This window comes from Egretta garzetta, unplaced genomic scaffold (genome assembly GCF_000687185.1).
Source record: "Egretta garzetta isolate BGI_Z169 unplaced genomic scaffold, ASM68718v1 scaffold229, whole genome shotgun sequence".
NCBI classification, from domain to species: domain Eukaryota; kingdom Metazoa; phylum Chordata; class Aves; order Pelecaniformes; family Ardeidae; genus Egretta; species Egretta garzetta.
This window is the reverse complement of record NW_009270000.1, coordinates 1,379,977-1,396,604: the sequence shown is the minus strand read 5'-3', so window position 1 is coordinate 1,396,604 and position 16,628 is coordinate 1,379,977. Positions and strand designations below refer to the sequence as shown.

Here is a 16,628-nt window from a genome sequence, read left to right as displayed (position 1 = left end):
CTGCCGTGTACGCCTTCCCCGCAGCCCCCGCCTCGCCCCTCTGTGGCGCTCGCCTTGGCCCGAGGAGCGCTTGGCCGAGTTTAGGGGCTCCCTGCCAGGCCCTGCTCCAGGAGGGTTGTCACGATGGGGCGCTGAGGCGGATGACACTGGGCCACGCTTGGAGGCCTGCTCTTTTCTTCCTTCCTCTCGAGTTCCGTCGTGGGGTCTCAGCCGGGAGTTAAGGCGCGGGGGCTGCGAGGTTCGGTGGTGGCAGTCGGCGGGGGAGGCTCGTGTGTGAGACCCCGGCGCCCTGTCAGGCAGGTGGGCTCCCAGCCTCAGCAGAGACCGAGGGCTCGCCCCTGCTTTAAGGACTTGAGGGTGTGGGAGTTGTCTGCTTCTGTTTTTCCTCTACTTCTTGCACCAAAACCTTTATTGCATAGTTTGTATTTCTGTGTCTTCCCTTCTTTCCATAATCTGGCTTTTACTAGAGGGGAATTCTTCAGGGCAGAAACCGCCAGTTCTTGAATGTCTGGAAAAGTCCTTGCTCTGCTTTGCAAAGTATTAGTAGGGAAGAAATGACTATTAAAGAGCTAGTTCTTTTTGTGGGAGGAGAGTGTATTTGTCAGTGTCCCGAGAAGCAATACCGGTGGGGGAAGGATTATATTTTCTGTTTTGTACTTGAAAGCCTTTCTTGAGTATGACATGTCATGTGGCTAAGAGTGACAGTGATGTCTGTATAGCTCTGGAAAAAAAAGAGGAAGGTCTAGGTGTGTGCCATGGTGCTGCCGAATTCTGAGAGTCAGTGGTATGCTCTAAACTAAGAAAATACAAGACTGGAGACTTACCCAGCAACTAGAGGTGTTCTTTTCAGTGTGAGTGGCTATACTGCGGCTCTGACAGATAATCTTTGACTAGTGGAAACCCCTAGGCTTGCTAAGTGACATGGGGCTCACGAGCCATTAGAAGTAAGGCATACAAATTCTGTTACCTGCTCCTTAGGGAGAGACATGGTAATGGTACTATGAAAAATGCTATTAGAGATTCTTCCCTGGGTATGTTCTTTAATTCTGTTTCAAATATGAGTCGCTGGTCATGCAGCTTCTTTAAAGGAGAGTGTCAGAAGACAGCACTCGTGTCTGGAATTTGAGCATTATCAGTCTTGAGTGGTTAGAAGTGTCCTCATAAGAAGAGTGGATAAATGAAAATGGGTTAAGGACAATTTGAAGTCTGAAAGAAAAGAAAAACTACAGCTCTTTGCTTTTTCCTTTTGGATAATAATTATTAAAAAGGAGCTTTAATGTAAGTGTCTTTCGGATTGTTAGAGAAAGACATGCATTTGTCAATACTGGAAGACTTACTGTAGTTGTAATGAAATGAAAGTACCTGGTCTGTGTCATACAGCTGGTCACTTAAAGTTCTTGTTTGACCTTAAAACCTGTCAAATTTAACACCACATTTGTTAAGGTTTGAATAGTAATATAATTTTGTTACAGAAATACTTCTTTGTCAGTCTGTCAATTGCAAAAATCAATAGTTCTTGACCTAAAACGGTGATATGGAAGTTCTGAGTCTTGCAGTAAACTTAATTCTAAAAAGATGTTAGTGAAACTTTGCTGAACAATTGTTACTTACGTGATAATACAAAACCAGGGTCTTTGAATAAAAGAACCTGAAAGTCTCAGAAGCTACAAGGAGATGTGTAAGGTATCATCAGCCGAATCTGTGAAGACCTTTAACTGAGGAGTCTTGTGCAGGTTAACTTCTGCATCGTTAACATTATTTCAGTTCTCATGAAGACATCATCCTTAAATGCCCAAGGCAAATGTCTCAAATAATGTTACTTTCTAGTCGTTCTGTCTCTGATTTGTAGCTTAAGCCATGTTAGAAGGAACAGTTATAGGTGGTTCCTGATGTCTATGAAGTTCTGTAGCAGCAGCCACAAAACTTAGTAGAGTCCAATGGATTTATTCACTGTTGCTGTGAGGCACAGGACTGACAGCAGGCCCACTTTTTTGTGGGCTATGAAAGAGCGCAGTAATCTTTTTTTTCTTGAAAAATGCAAAAGGCTGATAAAATTCCTTTCAAATGGTACTATATCTGCCATTATTCAAAAGGTAAAAGGGTAGTGCTTATGACAGCAAAATGCCAAAAATTGTTGGGTATGGAAATAAAATTTGTAGGTTTGGGGTTTTTTTTGTTGATTATCAAAGAAACTTTAAAGCTAAGCATTGTTTGAAGGGACGGAAGAGGGTGGGAATGCCAAATTCAGAGTCTGACAAGGAAGTTAATAAAGTGCTTACCACGTGAACACTTTCTGTTTTTCATAGGTGGCATGAAACGTCCTGTTTGTAAGCATATACATAAGGAATGCTCTTGGCACACCTCGATAAGTTACTTTGGCCTAAACATCGATTGCCTCTTGTAAAAACCTGTAAGTAAAATAAATGCGAGGTTGCTTTGATGATTTGCTTTCTGATCACAGTTAGCATGGTCTGCCTCTAAAAGCAAAAGCTAGTACCAGTTACCTTATTTTGTAAAATGGGCAAACCTTTGGTTATATTAACTGACACTGTAACGACAGTTGACAGACTCTAAAAGCTGAATCAATTATTGTGTTTTACAGAAATGGCAGCTCAGAAAAGGAAGTCTATGTTAGTAGAGCCTTCTGCTAAACGTCCAAAACTGGACAAGAACAGCAAACCATCATCGGCGAAGAAGGAAAAAGAGGTGTCGGATACAAAACATGGATCACATAAATCAAAGCCTAATCAGCGTGCAGTGCAGGAGAAAACTGTACTCAAAACCTCTGTGAAATCAAACAGGTCAGTGACGATAAGTGATTGTTCTAGGTTATCTTCCTAGACTAAATTAGCGCAGAAACAATCTAAGCAGAATGAATTTGAGGTAAAGATACAGCTTAAATAGTTAAATAACACTAGTGGGAAGATCAGCCTTAAATCATTAAGTACAATATCTCCTACATGATCTTTCTCTGTATTCATGTTAGTGTCTCAAAATCCGGGAAGACTTCTTCCAAAAAAGGTTCTGAATCGAACATAAATCTAATATGTGTAAGCTAATACTTCATTTGAAAGCCACAAGTGTCAACAATTAAAAACTGTGCAAGGTGTTAAAAAGCGTCCATCCGGGGTTCATAGTTCAGTCTTGCCAGGCATAAAAAACATTAAGTATTACACTTAAGAGTAACCAGGTGGAAGTGAAGTCTTTTTAGAATGATTCTAGAAAAAATTCTTCTTAAAGTATTGAGGGTGTAAGATGTAGTGTTTTAAAAAAGAAAAGAAAAAAAAAGTTAGAGGCAGAGGCTAGTAGGAATGAGAAAAGTTATCACTAATTTTACTTTCTGGATGCTGAAAAAATAATTATTTGAATCTTTCAGTGATAACACCAATGAACCTGAACTAGGAATGCGCATGACTACAAGATCATCAGGATTCAACTTGAATAATAAACCAATACCTGACAAAAAGGTCCAACAGCAGCCTAAATCTACAAAAAATAAGGAGGTATGCCAGAAAAAATCTGTGCAAGAAATTTCTAAGTCAAAATGCATAATTGCGCCAAATGAGCCAGTAATGAGGAGATCACAGAGACTGCAGCAGTTAACACATGTACACGTACCAGCAAGATCCCTCCGCAACAGAGAAGTTAAAGAAGAAAAAGCTTTGGAAGTCAAACAAAGTAGCCAGGCAAAAAGACATGCTCAGAGTGTTGCAGCAAAAGTACTTAAATCTGCTGGAGAGAAAACAGAACAGAAAAACACAAAAATAAAGCCAAACAATACAAATGAGGATAAAGAAATACATGTAGAAGTGACCAGCTCTCTGAACGAGAAAAAATGTAAAGCGGACAATAAAAATGATAATTCCAGCAGCTTTCAACACAACCTTCAAGGGTCATCATTGTGTCCTGATGAGAGTCTTGAGGCAGTTAAGAAAGACCAAATGGGCCCTGTGTCTCCTAATCCTAGCAACACAAAGAAAGCGGAAGCAGATTCTCTTAAGCCAAATTCTAAGACAGTAGCTAAGGAAAAGCAACAAATGCATCAGAATGTAAAAAACAGTACAAAACCAAAAAAGATTTCACAGCCATCTGTAAGTGAAACAAATGTGGCTGATCAACCAGAGAATGATGCGAAATCCAAAAGAGTAAGCATCCTTGAACTTTGTGAAGAAATTGCAGGTGAGATTGAGTCAGATACAGTAGAGGTGAAAAAAGATTCCCCTAATGCCGACTATAGCAAAACGGAAGAAAAGCATGCCGACATACAGCTGCAACAAAGTGAAATGCTTACTCAGAAAGAACCTGGTCAAAGTACTCAATGCAAACGTTTTTTCCCTAGCAAAAAAGGAATGCCTGTCAAATGCACTCTGAATGGTAGAAATAACTCCTCAAACAAAAACTCTAAATGGACCAAAATTAAGTTACTGAAAGCTAGTAACATGAAGCAAAGTAACTTAAATTCTGCAAATGCCCCCAAGCTTTCTTTGTTAAAAGATTACCCTGAAGTTTCAGAGGCAAGTCAAATAGCTACAGAAACAGAGCTTTTGAAGGCACAAGGCAAGCTGTCAATAACGGGACTCTCTGAGAATGAAACTGCAGCTTGTGTGCAGGAGAAATCAGATCCTTCATCTGAAAGAGCTGGAGCTAAAGAAGTGACATTAGAAATAAAACAGCCCACAAAGAGAGGTGCAGAAAATGGTTTGTTGCGTAATTTGACAAAACATTTATGTGAGCCAAGACCAGATGAGGTAAGTCATTTTAATTATGGTGTGTGGTGGGAGGGTGTTCTAAATCTGTTCTGTTTTCTGAGAATGCCATGCTTGGAAAGTTTGTTTTAACAATGACTTTATTTTACAGTAACTTAAAATTTTCAAATGTATTCAAGAACTTTACTAGTGCATTGACATAGACGGGATGGCACTAAGCTGGAAAATTAACCTGATGAATCTGTTCCACCCTCCTAAGTTCCACCCTCCTAACTAAATGTTGATCAATAAAACTTGCTGCTGGAGCTGGAGGTTGTACAGATTCATATGGACACTTTTTGATGACTTAAGCTTGCATAGCTGTTCTGTTCTAAACAGGTGTATTAAAAGGAATGAGAGGGAAAAAAAAGTGTTCTCTATCTGAATGAGCTTCTGTTAAAATTTAAGATTTTAAGGACAAAGGTGTTCTATAGGAAGTATTTTACAAGCTTGTGTATAAAATGAAAAAGGTTTTTTGTAAAAGTCATACAACAAACTTCAATATGGACTAGCTAATCAGTTGCATTTTGTTTGCTTAAGATAATGTGGGAATCAGAAAACTGGTTCTGTGTTCAAGATGTTAGTACTTAGTTAACGGAATGATTTTGTGAATAGGTTAGAGACATTAAATAGTTCAGGTTTTTTATTTAATGTTTTCTTGTTTGTTTAGAACTTTCGATTACATTTGGAATCAAGTCCAGAAAGTTCTCCAGTAAAGTATGTTACAGCTCCTAAACCACCAAAACAATTAAAAAAAGAACCTGGAGAAAGTGAACCTCAAGGTAACTGTTTAGTACTAATTTTTCCTCTTCTTCTGGCCACTTATATGGGAAGAGTAAGTCTTCCTTTCAGCGGAGCGTTTCACAGAATAAGGTATAGTTGATGCAGAACTAAACTTCTGGGACTGGAACTATTCACCAGGGTTTTTGTAATTCCAAGCATTGCAAGCAGCAAATGTCCTTTTATCTTTGGGCTGTGTAGTGGGAAAGAGAGGTGTCTGGTTTTGTACCCAGCTCTGCTCTTAGTGCATCTTTGTGTTTTATGCGTGAATATTTTAGTGCTTAAATATGCTTCATTTAAGTAAAAGTGAAGTGGCAACTTTTAAAACAAACAAAAAGAAAAAACCCAACCAAATTCTTTCTTTTTTCCATGTAATAAAGTAGTAAAACTTCCCATATTTCACTGGGTTCTTCTCTTGGATTGGTTTCTGTTAAGGATTCTCTGTTGGTTACTGCTTCATTTGAATAAGTATCTGCATTTCTTTCTCCTAAATTGTTTTACTTGATCTTGACAAAATTATTAACTGTGTAATCACAGTTCTGTTTTTATTACCCAGTCTTCATTTATCAGCCTGTGAATGCAGTTTGTCAAACATTATGATGGGTGTGATGTGAATATTTTGACTCAAGTACATTTGACTAAGAAGTATTATCAATGGATAACTAACATATCTCTTCACTAACTTCCCTCTTGATATTTTGTTCTTTTGCTTTTGGGTTTTTGGTTTGGTTTGAGGTTTTGTTTTGTTTTTTTAATCTGAACCTGATTTTGAGTGCACTGTTTAACTATTTAGCTTTACTAAATGGGGTTTTTCTCCTGCCATTGCAGGGTATTTTTGAAGAGCAAAATACTCTAATTGTACTGTTAGAGAATGTGAAAAATGTTTTTTCTTTTGTTTGCTATTCTTGATTGTTTCTTTAAGTGTTATAGAGCACACCTCAGGTGGGGGTGTACTATACATTTATGATTCTAATACTACACATAGAGCTATTTATATGGGTGTCAGTATAAATAGGTTTAAACTCCTATGCAGTTTCACTGCTGGCCTTGTTTAGCTGCTGGCAAACTGCTCTGCAGAACTGCTGTGGAAATGTTGAAGAAAATTGAATATTTTTTTAAGTATATATGGAGAAACATCTGAATGCTGCTGCAAGGTGGTATCTTTTTTTTTATTGGCCATGAACAAATTACAACATTGTCTTGAATATGTTTTTGCAAATCACTATTTGTGTAGCTCAAATTTCCTTTGCAACTACTAACTTTATAATGAAGTTATAATCTTTGATTAATTGTAGGTTTGGCTCCCAAGCAGTTGACGCAAACTTCACTTACAAATCAAACTTCTGAAACTGAGAACAGGTATAGTATTTCATACACTATGAAATTACAGTAACCTTCCATAGAATTATGAGAGGTTTTGTTACAAGATTACCTGTTCTATTGTCTCCCAGCCCCAGCTTTCAGTTTCAGATAAGTGACTTGTCCTTTATAAAAACAGACTTTCATTTTACCCAGTTATTACGGGATGTTTTAAGAAAATTACTAAGCAAGATATTTGTAACTGCACGTTTATTTCAAAAAGTAGAATTTAACAGAGATGGGAAAACGTTTCTAATGGTCTCTTCCTCAAATCTGATGATAACTAGAGAGTATGGGAAGGATTTGCCACATGATTTTCACTTACTGAATTATTTCACTTCCTTCTGGAAGAGTTTCTCTAATCCTTTAATTATGGGAGTCTTGTATATATGAAATCTTTTTAGATGGGGAAGAGGGAATTTAATTTGGGATTGGTTTGTGGTTGCTGTGAGAGGAAGGTGTCAGCTGCCATATAGAAAATTATTCTTGTTCTTAGTACTAACTGAATTGTTCTTACTAGTAATGGTTCAAATTTATGTTTTATCCTTGATCCTGTTGACTGTTGTCATTTTTGAACAATTCTGACATAGTTTCTGGTTTTAGCCAGTTACAAGTTAAAGACAATAATTTCTTCATACCTGATACCTTGAACAGCAACATAGCTGGCACAGTGGTTAGTATATTGATACTATTTTCTATATTCACAATGGAGACAGGAAGAAATGATGCAGTACATTTTCAGTGCATCTAGCTGAGGCCAGATTAACAATTCTGACTAACCAGCCCTTTTGTACATGTTGAAAAACTCTACTACTATGGAATTTCACAGAAGATGGGTGGTAAGACAGATCTAAAAGTAGCTAAATTAGTATTTTTAGGTTTTTCAATAAATATTACAATAACTTTAGGTTTTCATATTTTTATTCTCAGCTGCCAAACAGCTATATGGTATCTACTCAAATTTATTCATTTAATTAGCTGAACAAGCACATGTTACTTTACTATTTTTTGGCTATATATTTTTCTTGTGAGACTTTTCTTACCCCGCTTTCCATATGCTATCCAAGATTTAAGCCATCATTCTCTCTTTTGGTACTCCTGCCATAAGAGAGTAATGCGCATATCTACAGTGTAGCTCTCCTTAGGGCTTTGTAAGAAAAGGTTGCAGCGGGAAAAGGCAAACCTTGAAGTAGCTATTTAACACAAATTTTGGGGCACGTGACAGGAACAAAAAAAATAGCTGATTTAGCACAAAAAATGCTGATTTAAAAATGTCTGGCAAGAGTTTTTATTTTTGAAAAAGCTCAAGCTCACTGCTACATGTACTACAGCAGCTGCTACAATTAAGTGTTTGGCCCTTTATCCTTAGTTTGCTCAGAAACAGAAAATATGTAAATATCTAGTTGAAGTACAATTTATTTTTGTGTGTGTACGGCTTTGGTGATCTCCACAAGTTCTATCCAAACCTGGTATTAATGTTATTTTTCCCCTGAATATAGTAGCAAGTTCATACAATAACTTTGTTGTTGATGTATTATAGTACTTCCCAGTGTTTCTTTCAGTCCTGACAAGGGGAAACTTAAACTGAGTGAAATCAGAGTCCAGTGATACCCATGCATTTATTCCTCAGGTCCTCTTCTCCCTTCTTTCACTGCCAGCCATTAGAAGAGAATAAGTTTGAATTGAATTTGAGAGATCTATGACATCTGTTTTATGTTGCCCACTTATATTTGTGGGAATATTTACATGGTCAGCTCTAGCAGCCTGATGTGTGATACTTAAAATTAGAAACTAAACCTTATGTAGGAAATACATAGCATTAGGCACCATCGGTCACGCTCTGAAAATGCCTCCATTAAATGCTTGTGTTAATGGTTGCGACTAACCTACCCCACTTGATTATAAATTTAATTTTTTTTCATTTAAAAAAAAATCTTATAATTAAGCTAGTCATAAACTGTATTTTTTGGTTAATCCTTTTATTTCCTTATTTTTCCATTTGAATTACAAATCAAAATATATAGGATTGTGTTTTGGGTAATTCACTAGGCTTTGTATGTCGTTAAAGTTAGTTATCACAATGGCTTTGAGTATCTAACATGACATGTATAAGCAGTCCCTTTTTTAACATTAAATGTATTTATATTTCAAGGGTTCCATTGTTAAATCCTTCATTAGCATCAAAATGCAGTAACTTCCTGCCATCTGAGGAACATATTCAGAAGCTGAAAGAAGCAGGAAAAGATGGTGATAAGCAGCTGATCATAGTAAGTAATACCCTTTTAGTAAAAGGCTTATAGCTTCTTGAAGAAATTTGCAGTGCTGTGTTTTTACAAATTTGTCTAAAAATCATTACTTATACATACTACTATTGCCATTGCAAGTGATTTGTGAAAGTAGAACCTGTACTAGATTGTTATTCAGCATTGATGGAAAAAATGGTGGCAGACAGACCTAATGTTTAAAGCTGATTCTTGTTAAAAGAGATTTCCATGTTTTTTTTAATAGAAGGGCCATTCAGTAAAAATACAGTTGCTTTAGGGAGAATGAACTCGCCTTTACTTATGTGCAAAATCTCAGTTTCTTAAAATTTCAGAATTATAGGGGAAGGTGCATCTGGCAGATTGTGTGCAAAATTAATACTGCTGCATCATTCAAATGTCCATTGTTCTGCACTCATTTTCACCATAATATTTAAGCAGTAATACTAGTTTGGTTTTTTGTTCTTACCCTTATTTGCTATCAAATGCAGGTATCGCGTTTAAAATAAGACAATGCAAAATGGGGAGGAAGAGAGTGACGCACAGTCATTATTTTTTTTATCTTGTAGAAACACAGAGCTTGGTAGTAAAACAATTGGAGGTTCTGGTTGTGGTTTGTTTTGTGTCTTTAATAATTCACACATCAGATAATCCTTGAGAAATGAAAGGCTGGAGCTGGGAAGCTACAGAGGGAGAGGAAGCAGGAGGACTCTGTAGTAAGGTTCTTACGAAATAAAGCCCTCTCATATATAACTGGTGGTCTTGCTAAATTGCAGTTTTTTCATGTAATACATGGATTATACACATGAAAATGTTAGCTAAAAAAGAACCAGATGATTTCTGAACACTCGTGTATCTGTACTGAAATACTTTAAAATCAAAGCTTCTGAGAACTAAATTGATAAACATATCCTTGATTTACCTAAAGTGATACAGATCTAGGCACTTGAGTGCCTAGTCACAGGATGGTAAATGAACGATATCTAACATCTACCAAGTATTTCAGCTGTTGCCTCTTTGAAACTCATTTCGCCAACAGAGTTCAAGTGCATGATTAAGTATCTTAACTATATTAGAAGGAGTATAAGAATATTCCTTGTAATTTCAGTAATGCTAACTTAATTTTTGCTTGTACAGTAATAGGACTTGACTGAAGAGTTGCTAGGATCTTTTGACAAGAAGAAATACGTAACTTTCTGGTTAGGTACTGAAGAGAGGTTGTATAGGTCTCCACAGTATTCATACAAAGAGATCATTTGCAACTTAGTGACTATGCTGGTAGTATTCTTGTTTTCAGCCTAAATTATGAGAGTAATATTTTTTCCCTAGGTATTCAACAGTAAAAATTTTAAGTTATTTACCTAGCAAAATTTTAGAATATAAAGAATGGGTCATCAGTGAAGAACACCAGGGAAAATGGGAGAGACCTAGTTTCTTGTTTTCTGTGTGTATTTCTGGAAAATGCAAGTGAGCACTGTGTTTAATTTTTAAATGTGAAACAGCTTCATAATATCTAATCTTTTGCAGCACTTCATACAAATCTATTTCACTTTGATTTCATTGAGTTCAGAGTAGGCTTTTTATTGTGTTGAAAGGGCTTTTTGGTGATGCCTGTAGCTTTCTTTACCAAGAAAGCATTAGGTAAGATACTGCTCTGTTATTCTTCTACAAGGTGGGGGGTGGAAACTGCTTTTAGCATTGTCAAAACATATAGAGGAAGCCAAATATTTGTTAAGCCATTTTGTAAAATACTACCCTTGATATTAGTTACTGTGGAGACGAGACATAGTTATGTCTAGAATAGTTTGTGCTAGCATCTGGAGGGGAAAAATTGCTAAATTGACCAGACTTTGCTGGTACAAATACTCAGAAGATTGGGGGTTAAATTAATGTAATAGAATCAGGTACATTTCGTAATGAATAGTGTTGGTTGCAAAACCATGGTGAGTTTTTTAAATGTTGATTCTGAATGGCTGGACTTTTTTTTTTTTAGGAAATTTTTCAAAGGTGTTCATGTACTTCTGTAGCAATCCTCTGAGAACAGAGAAAAGATTCATTTGGTTTAAAAGCTGTTCAGGCTGAAATTTCTCCTATACAGGGAGAAGTCTTATATGCACAGCCAAATCACTTAAATTAGCATTTACAGTGTCTGTAAAAAATTTTACAGTTAATAGCTGTAAATCATTTTTATTTCAAGTTTCTGGTGCGTTGTGTTAAGGGTAGCAGTTCCATTATTCTTCTTTACCTTGAGCAAAGTTGGGAAGTCATGCTTTTGTGCTTAGCAAGGAACATTTAACTTGCACTTTGTTACACTTTTTAAAAAAAAATAAATGCCTGAAAGGTGCAATTTGGGGCTCTCTGCTGTGAGATCTGATTCTTTTGGAGATCTGTCAAGCCAGTCCCTCTTAATGTATGTACAGAACCCTTTTTTTTCTTTTTGTAATCAAAGGGGAAAAACTACTTGGGGTTAGTTTGATTCACCACATGATACATTATCTTTGTTTTGCTTTTTTTTTTTTTTTTTTTTTTGCTATTGAATTCTTCTAGTCTTTTGTATTTCAGTTTGACATCTGTCCTTTTAACTGTCTCTACGGTATCTGAGGCTCAGAGTCTGGGATGTTACAATACTGTGTGTATTCTAACCTTTTCATTTCCTGAGCTGTATTTAGACAGGTGTTATGGTAAAACTAGTTTTTGTTTTCCACAATATGCATTATATTTTATATTTAATCCTTAAAGATGTATCTTACCTTCCTTCTTCTCCTGTATGATTGCTATAATGGAAGAGATTAATTTTCTACTTTTCTCAAGTAATATAATTTTTAACAAGCTTTAAGGCTATTTGACCGTAACAGAAGTAAAGTAATACAACTTCTGTTTGTAGAAGAAATATTTAGTAGCTATACTTGCACTGGTCTCTTTCTTGGTACACACCATCTAGTTATCTGAGCAGTTTTCAAACATAAAATTATCATTTTTTAGAGGTTCAACTAAGACAAAAGATGAGTTATTTCTGTTTTCTTCGGATTTGCTGTCACACATCTTAAAAAGCAAGTCTCTTCAGAGTGTAGAACTTCAGCTGAAAACAGCAAGGAATCTAATGCTGCAACAAACTGTAAAACAGACAGTGAGAGGAAACAATGGTGTTGGAAGTAATGTGTGAAAATTTAGGTTCAGACCTCGGAAAGATGATCTGTTTTTCTGGAGGAAAGAAATTAAGATGGAAGCTGAAAATATGTTATGTTCCAAATCCATGACTTAGTGCTTAGAGAAGTAGTCTGTTCTGAATATTTGTGAACTGTACCTTCTTACACTTCATTTCAATGTTCAGTTGGTAGGTTGACAGGTTACGTGAGGATCCGTATTGGAAGTTTTATGGAGTAATGCAATAAAATTGTTTTTTTACTTTCCATGTACTTGAATCTAATGTGCAAATATGAGAACTTGAATATGAAATAATCTGTTCCTTTAACTTCTGAAATGGAAAGAAATACGAATGTGCAAAGCATATGTTTTCGATTTTCGTAAAATGAGATATGCTTTACATCCAAGACAAGGAAAGTCAGTTGTTTACTCCTTGTAAAAATTCTGCTTGCCTGCCAGATCTAGGACAAAATTTTGACCATGAGAACAGGAATTGATAAAAGCATTAATGCTGCAAAGGAATGTTCTAAATAGTGACCTATGAGGTACAGGGATACTTCTTAGTTTTATGCCACTAAGGAGATGTGTTCCTTTGAAAATTAAGGTAGTCTTTTGAAAATGATATTCATCAATAAATCACTGAAGTAATAAAAAGATAGTATACAGTTACAGACACTTTTCTGCCTTTCTAGAGGTCTTAGTTAATGCCTGGATACAAGCAAACATGATTAAATGTAGGTGATCTAAATAATCAGCAAATACTTGGATCAGGTTTGCTTGATGGAAGATGCTTTTGATTCTGAGGCTTGAATGGATGCTGTATGTAGAAGTGTTGTGCACGCTAATTCAGTTTACACGTTTGGATATCATACTTGAATTTTTCCTTACATCTATTTTGGCTAAACTTGAACATAGTTTCCTGTTTGACTAAAATAGGTAATATATGAAAGAAATATTTTGATTTAAGCTGCAAACACAGTCCTCCATGGAAATAATAACTGCAAAAGCGATTTCTTATGAGCCTGAAGAAAGTTGCATAGCTATCATTTAAAGTTGCTGTTTTCTTCCTGAAACTGGTATAGTCCGGTTGGCAATTTCTCTGAAGAATTGGAGAATGGCTTTTGGGGAGTCTTTTGTTGTTCACATTAGTGAAGTACTGCCTCTTTTCTTTCCTGTAATCTCAGTAAAAACAAGGCGGTGGTTACTGCATAAGTGGCTGGGGAGGGAGTTCGGTAGTTGAGAGCAGTCATGCTTCCTTTCTTCCCACACAAATCTTACCCTTTGGGACAGCTCTGCTCTTAGTGGGGCAGTAATGGCCATCCTTTCTTATTATTGCTCCTTCCCATTTCTGCTTCACCGCAGCAACCCAGCTTTCTCTAGCAAATTCAGGTGGGTTGTGTTTGGTGTCCTTTGTCCTGAGGGTGAGAATGTTTTGTAAGGTTAGCTGGGCACCTGATACAGGACTTCAAGCACCAAGGCTACTAACATTGTGCTGTGGGTTAACCCTGGCAGGCAGCTGAGCGCCATGCAGCTGCTCATTCAGTCCCCCAGGTAGGATGGGGTAGAAAACCCATGGCTTAAGATAAGGACAGTTTAATAGGCAAAGCAAAAGCCGTGCGTTTCAGCAAAGCAAAACAAGGAGTTCATTCGCTGCTTCCTGTTGGCAGGCAGGTGTTCAGCCATCTCCAGGAAAGCAGGGCTCCATCATATGTAACAGCTGGGAAGACAAATGCTGTAACAGCAACCATCTCCCCCTTCCTCCCTCTCTCCCTCAGCTTTTATTGCTCAGCATGACATCATACTGCATAGCCCTCTGGTCAGTTGGGATCAGCTGTCCCAGCTGTGTCTGCTCCCAACTTCTTGTGCACCCCCAGCCGACTCACTGGCACAGCAGTGTGAGAAACTGAAAAGGCCTTGACACTGTGTAAGCACTGTGCAGTAGCTAAAACATCCCTGTGTTATCAACACTGTTTTGGTCACAAATCTAAAACACAGCACCATAGCAGCTGCTGTGAAGGAAATTAACCTTACCCCAGCCAAAACCACTACACACTGGAACACTCTCTGTAATATACTTGAATTATGTTTTTGTATGAGTTGAGCATGTCCGTCACAGCAATGCTCAGTGGATTAACTGTCCATTTTAAATATTGTGCAGATTTGGTTTTTAACTTTGTATTTTTTTCATATTGCTTTAGCTAATGACCAGTGGGGACATAATTTCATGATAGATAACGACCCTCCATTTTCATTTTTCAAAAATGTTCAACAAAATTAGATATATCACAGTTCTAAAAGTTTTAAGTTGTTTGAAATCCTTTGGCTAAAATAGCTTTTCAGAAAGATGGGTACTGGTGATGTGGGGTTTTTTTTTTTGGTTGGTTGTGTTTTTTTGTTAAATTCCACAGACTTCATTTGAAGTGAAACATGTTTCTGAGTTGGGTCATGTCTTCTGATCCTTCCAGTCAGCAAGGGGATCTACCCATCAGCTTCAGTCTTGAATGCATCTTTCGCTGAAATAGCATTCTTTGACCTTTTCATTTTCATGGAGAGCCCGAAAATCTTTGTGGTGTTCTTTCCTGCTCTTGTATTTCCTTTCCAGCCTGCTTGTTTCTATGGCTGGGTTTTATTCTTTGTTCTGTGAAAAGACTCAAGGAAAAAATAATCTTCTTCTAACTAAGACTAGGTAATCAAGAAGGAGGTGACCTAATCTGTGTCTGAAGAAAGAGGGGAAAAAAAAAAAATAGAAAAAAAGGGCCCCTTTTCATCTCCTACAGAGGCACCAAATGCCTTTTTTGCTTGCAGGGCTCCTTATTCCACATATGGAGGATCAGCAGACATGCACCTTCTCAAAGAAGATATTGGTAAGACTTTTCTTTCTGTCTAACACAGAATTAAGAAACCCTTCTGGAGATTAAGACAACATTGTTGCAATGTTCAATTAACAGTTAGCCTTGAAACACTGGATCTCATATATCCTGTACCTATGTTAATGAGGATTGCCTGAGATGTTGGGAATGCTTAATTGCCATCTACACATGCAGAATTTGCTTAGGAAGTAAAAGTACCCTTGGCTTTTTATTGTACTGTTTAGAAAATTGAGTTTTAAATAGAGTAACACATATCTCTGCCTGCAGCCCCACGTTTTCTTAAATACTGCTTTGAAAAACATTTCTCTGAGAGTCAAACCTCTTACATCTTTTTCTAGTTGTGACAAGTTGACAGTTTATTCTCCAGTACCCAGTATCTGATGCTTGCTGAGAAGATTCCCCCCCCCTAAAATCCCTGTTTTAAGTTTTTATTTACTCTCATATGTGGTGCATAAGGCATTCTTGGTTTGGGTTTTTTTTTGTTGTTTTTATTGTTGTTCCTTCCTCCTCATTAGGAAGGGCTGGTAACCTTTAATGCAGTATTATTGTTTGTGAGCACTTTTTCCCCTTGTGATGCATGCCCTTTACACTTTGGATTATGCAATGACATTAGGTTAAAAATAGTCAGATTCTGTAGATGTTGTGTTAATGCATTCTTCATAATTCCTGACTTCATTTTGCATGTCCTGTTTTATTTGTTGTAGTCTACGTTGGATTTACAAAGCTGCCTTTTTTTTTTTGTTTGTGTTTTGTCTGAAGCATTATGTCTTGTGGTATGGCTTTGAAATAGTACTTCAGTTACACAAAAAGGCTATCTTCTTTACTACCCTCAGGATACTGTAAAATATTTGCTAAAAAGTACAGTAGCATTTGTTAGGGCTACAGAGTTCAAAAGATTGCTTTAGATACTACAGTGTGTTTTTTCTGATATTCACATAGCAAGTTTTTAATATTAACCTCTGTGTGTAGCCCATTGATACAACTGAATGCATGTAAAAATAGTAGTATCAGTGAAATCCTTAAAAAACAAAAACCAAACAAAAAAATCCCCCCCCAAAAACCAAACTCACTGATACCAGCACCATCCAAGAAAGTCAAACTGTAAAATACTGTACTGGCTGTACTATTCCAGGGAAATAATCTGTTCCTGGAGACTTGCAAAACAGCATATGTATTTACAAGGCAAGATGGGATGAGCTAAGGAGCGTGACAACTTTGAGGATATCCTTGCCCCAGATTTTTTGATGACTTCTAGGTAGCTAGGCTTTTTTTTGGTTTGAGATTTTTGGTAGTAAAGTAATAGATATTTTAGCTTAAATACCTTTAGCTTCTTGATCATTTGAGCAGAAATTGTTTCATGAGACTTACTGCAGTATTGATATGTGGCAAAGATTTTAAGAGTTGCTTTATGTAGCTGATTTTCTAATTTACATGTCTTTTTTTTTTTTTTTTTTTTTTTAACTTATTTT

At 36.8% G+C, this 16,628-nt stretch overlaps 1 protein-coding gene across 8 annotated transcripts in view; it reads left to right on the top strand.

Moving 5' to 3' along the window:
* Positions 1-6: 6 nt before the first annotated feature.
* Positions 7-16,628, top strand: part of ESCO1 (establishment of sister chromatid cohesion N-acetyltransferase 1) — a 35,084-nt gene continuing 18,462 nt past the window's right edge. For 4 of the 8 annotated variants that reach the window (XR_004843154.1, XR_004843153.1, XM_009647643.2 and 1 more), the window contains exons 1-7: positions 7-300; positions 2,307-2,410; positions 2,603-2,801; positions 3,377-4,748; positions 5,416-5,527; positions 6,821-6,884; positions 9,037-9,151. Coding sequence is in view for 6 of the 8 variants with exons in the window: in XM_009647643.2 (XP_009645938.1) it covers positions 2,605-2,801; positions 3,377-4,748; positions 5,416-5,527; positions 6,821-6,884; positions 9,037-9,151 (1,860 nt within the window). In the remaining 2 variants the exon portion in view is untranslated. Of the gene's footprint in view, positions 301-331; positions 852-2,306; positions 2,411-2,602; positions 2,802-3,376; positions 4,749-5,415; positions 5,528-6,820; positions 6,885-9,036; positions 9,152-15,094; positions 15,154-16,628 lie in introns of those variants that run through there. The other 4 variants (XM_035902996.1, XM_035902997.1, XM_035902998.1 and 1 more) reach the window with 2 other exon arrangements.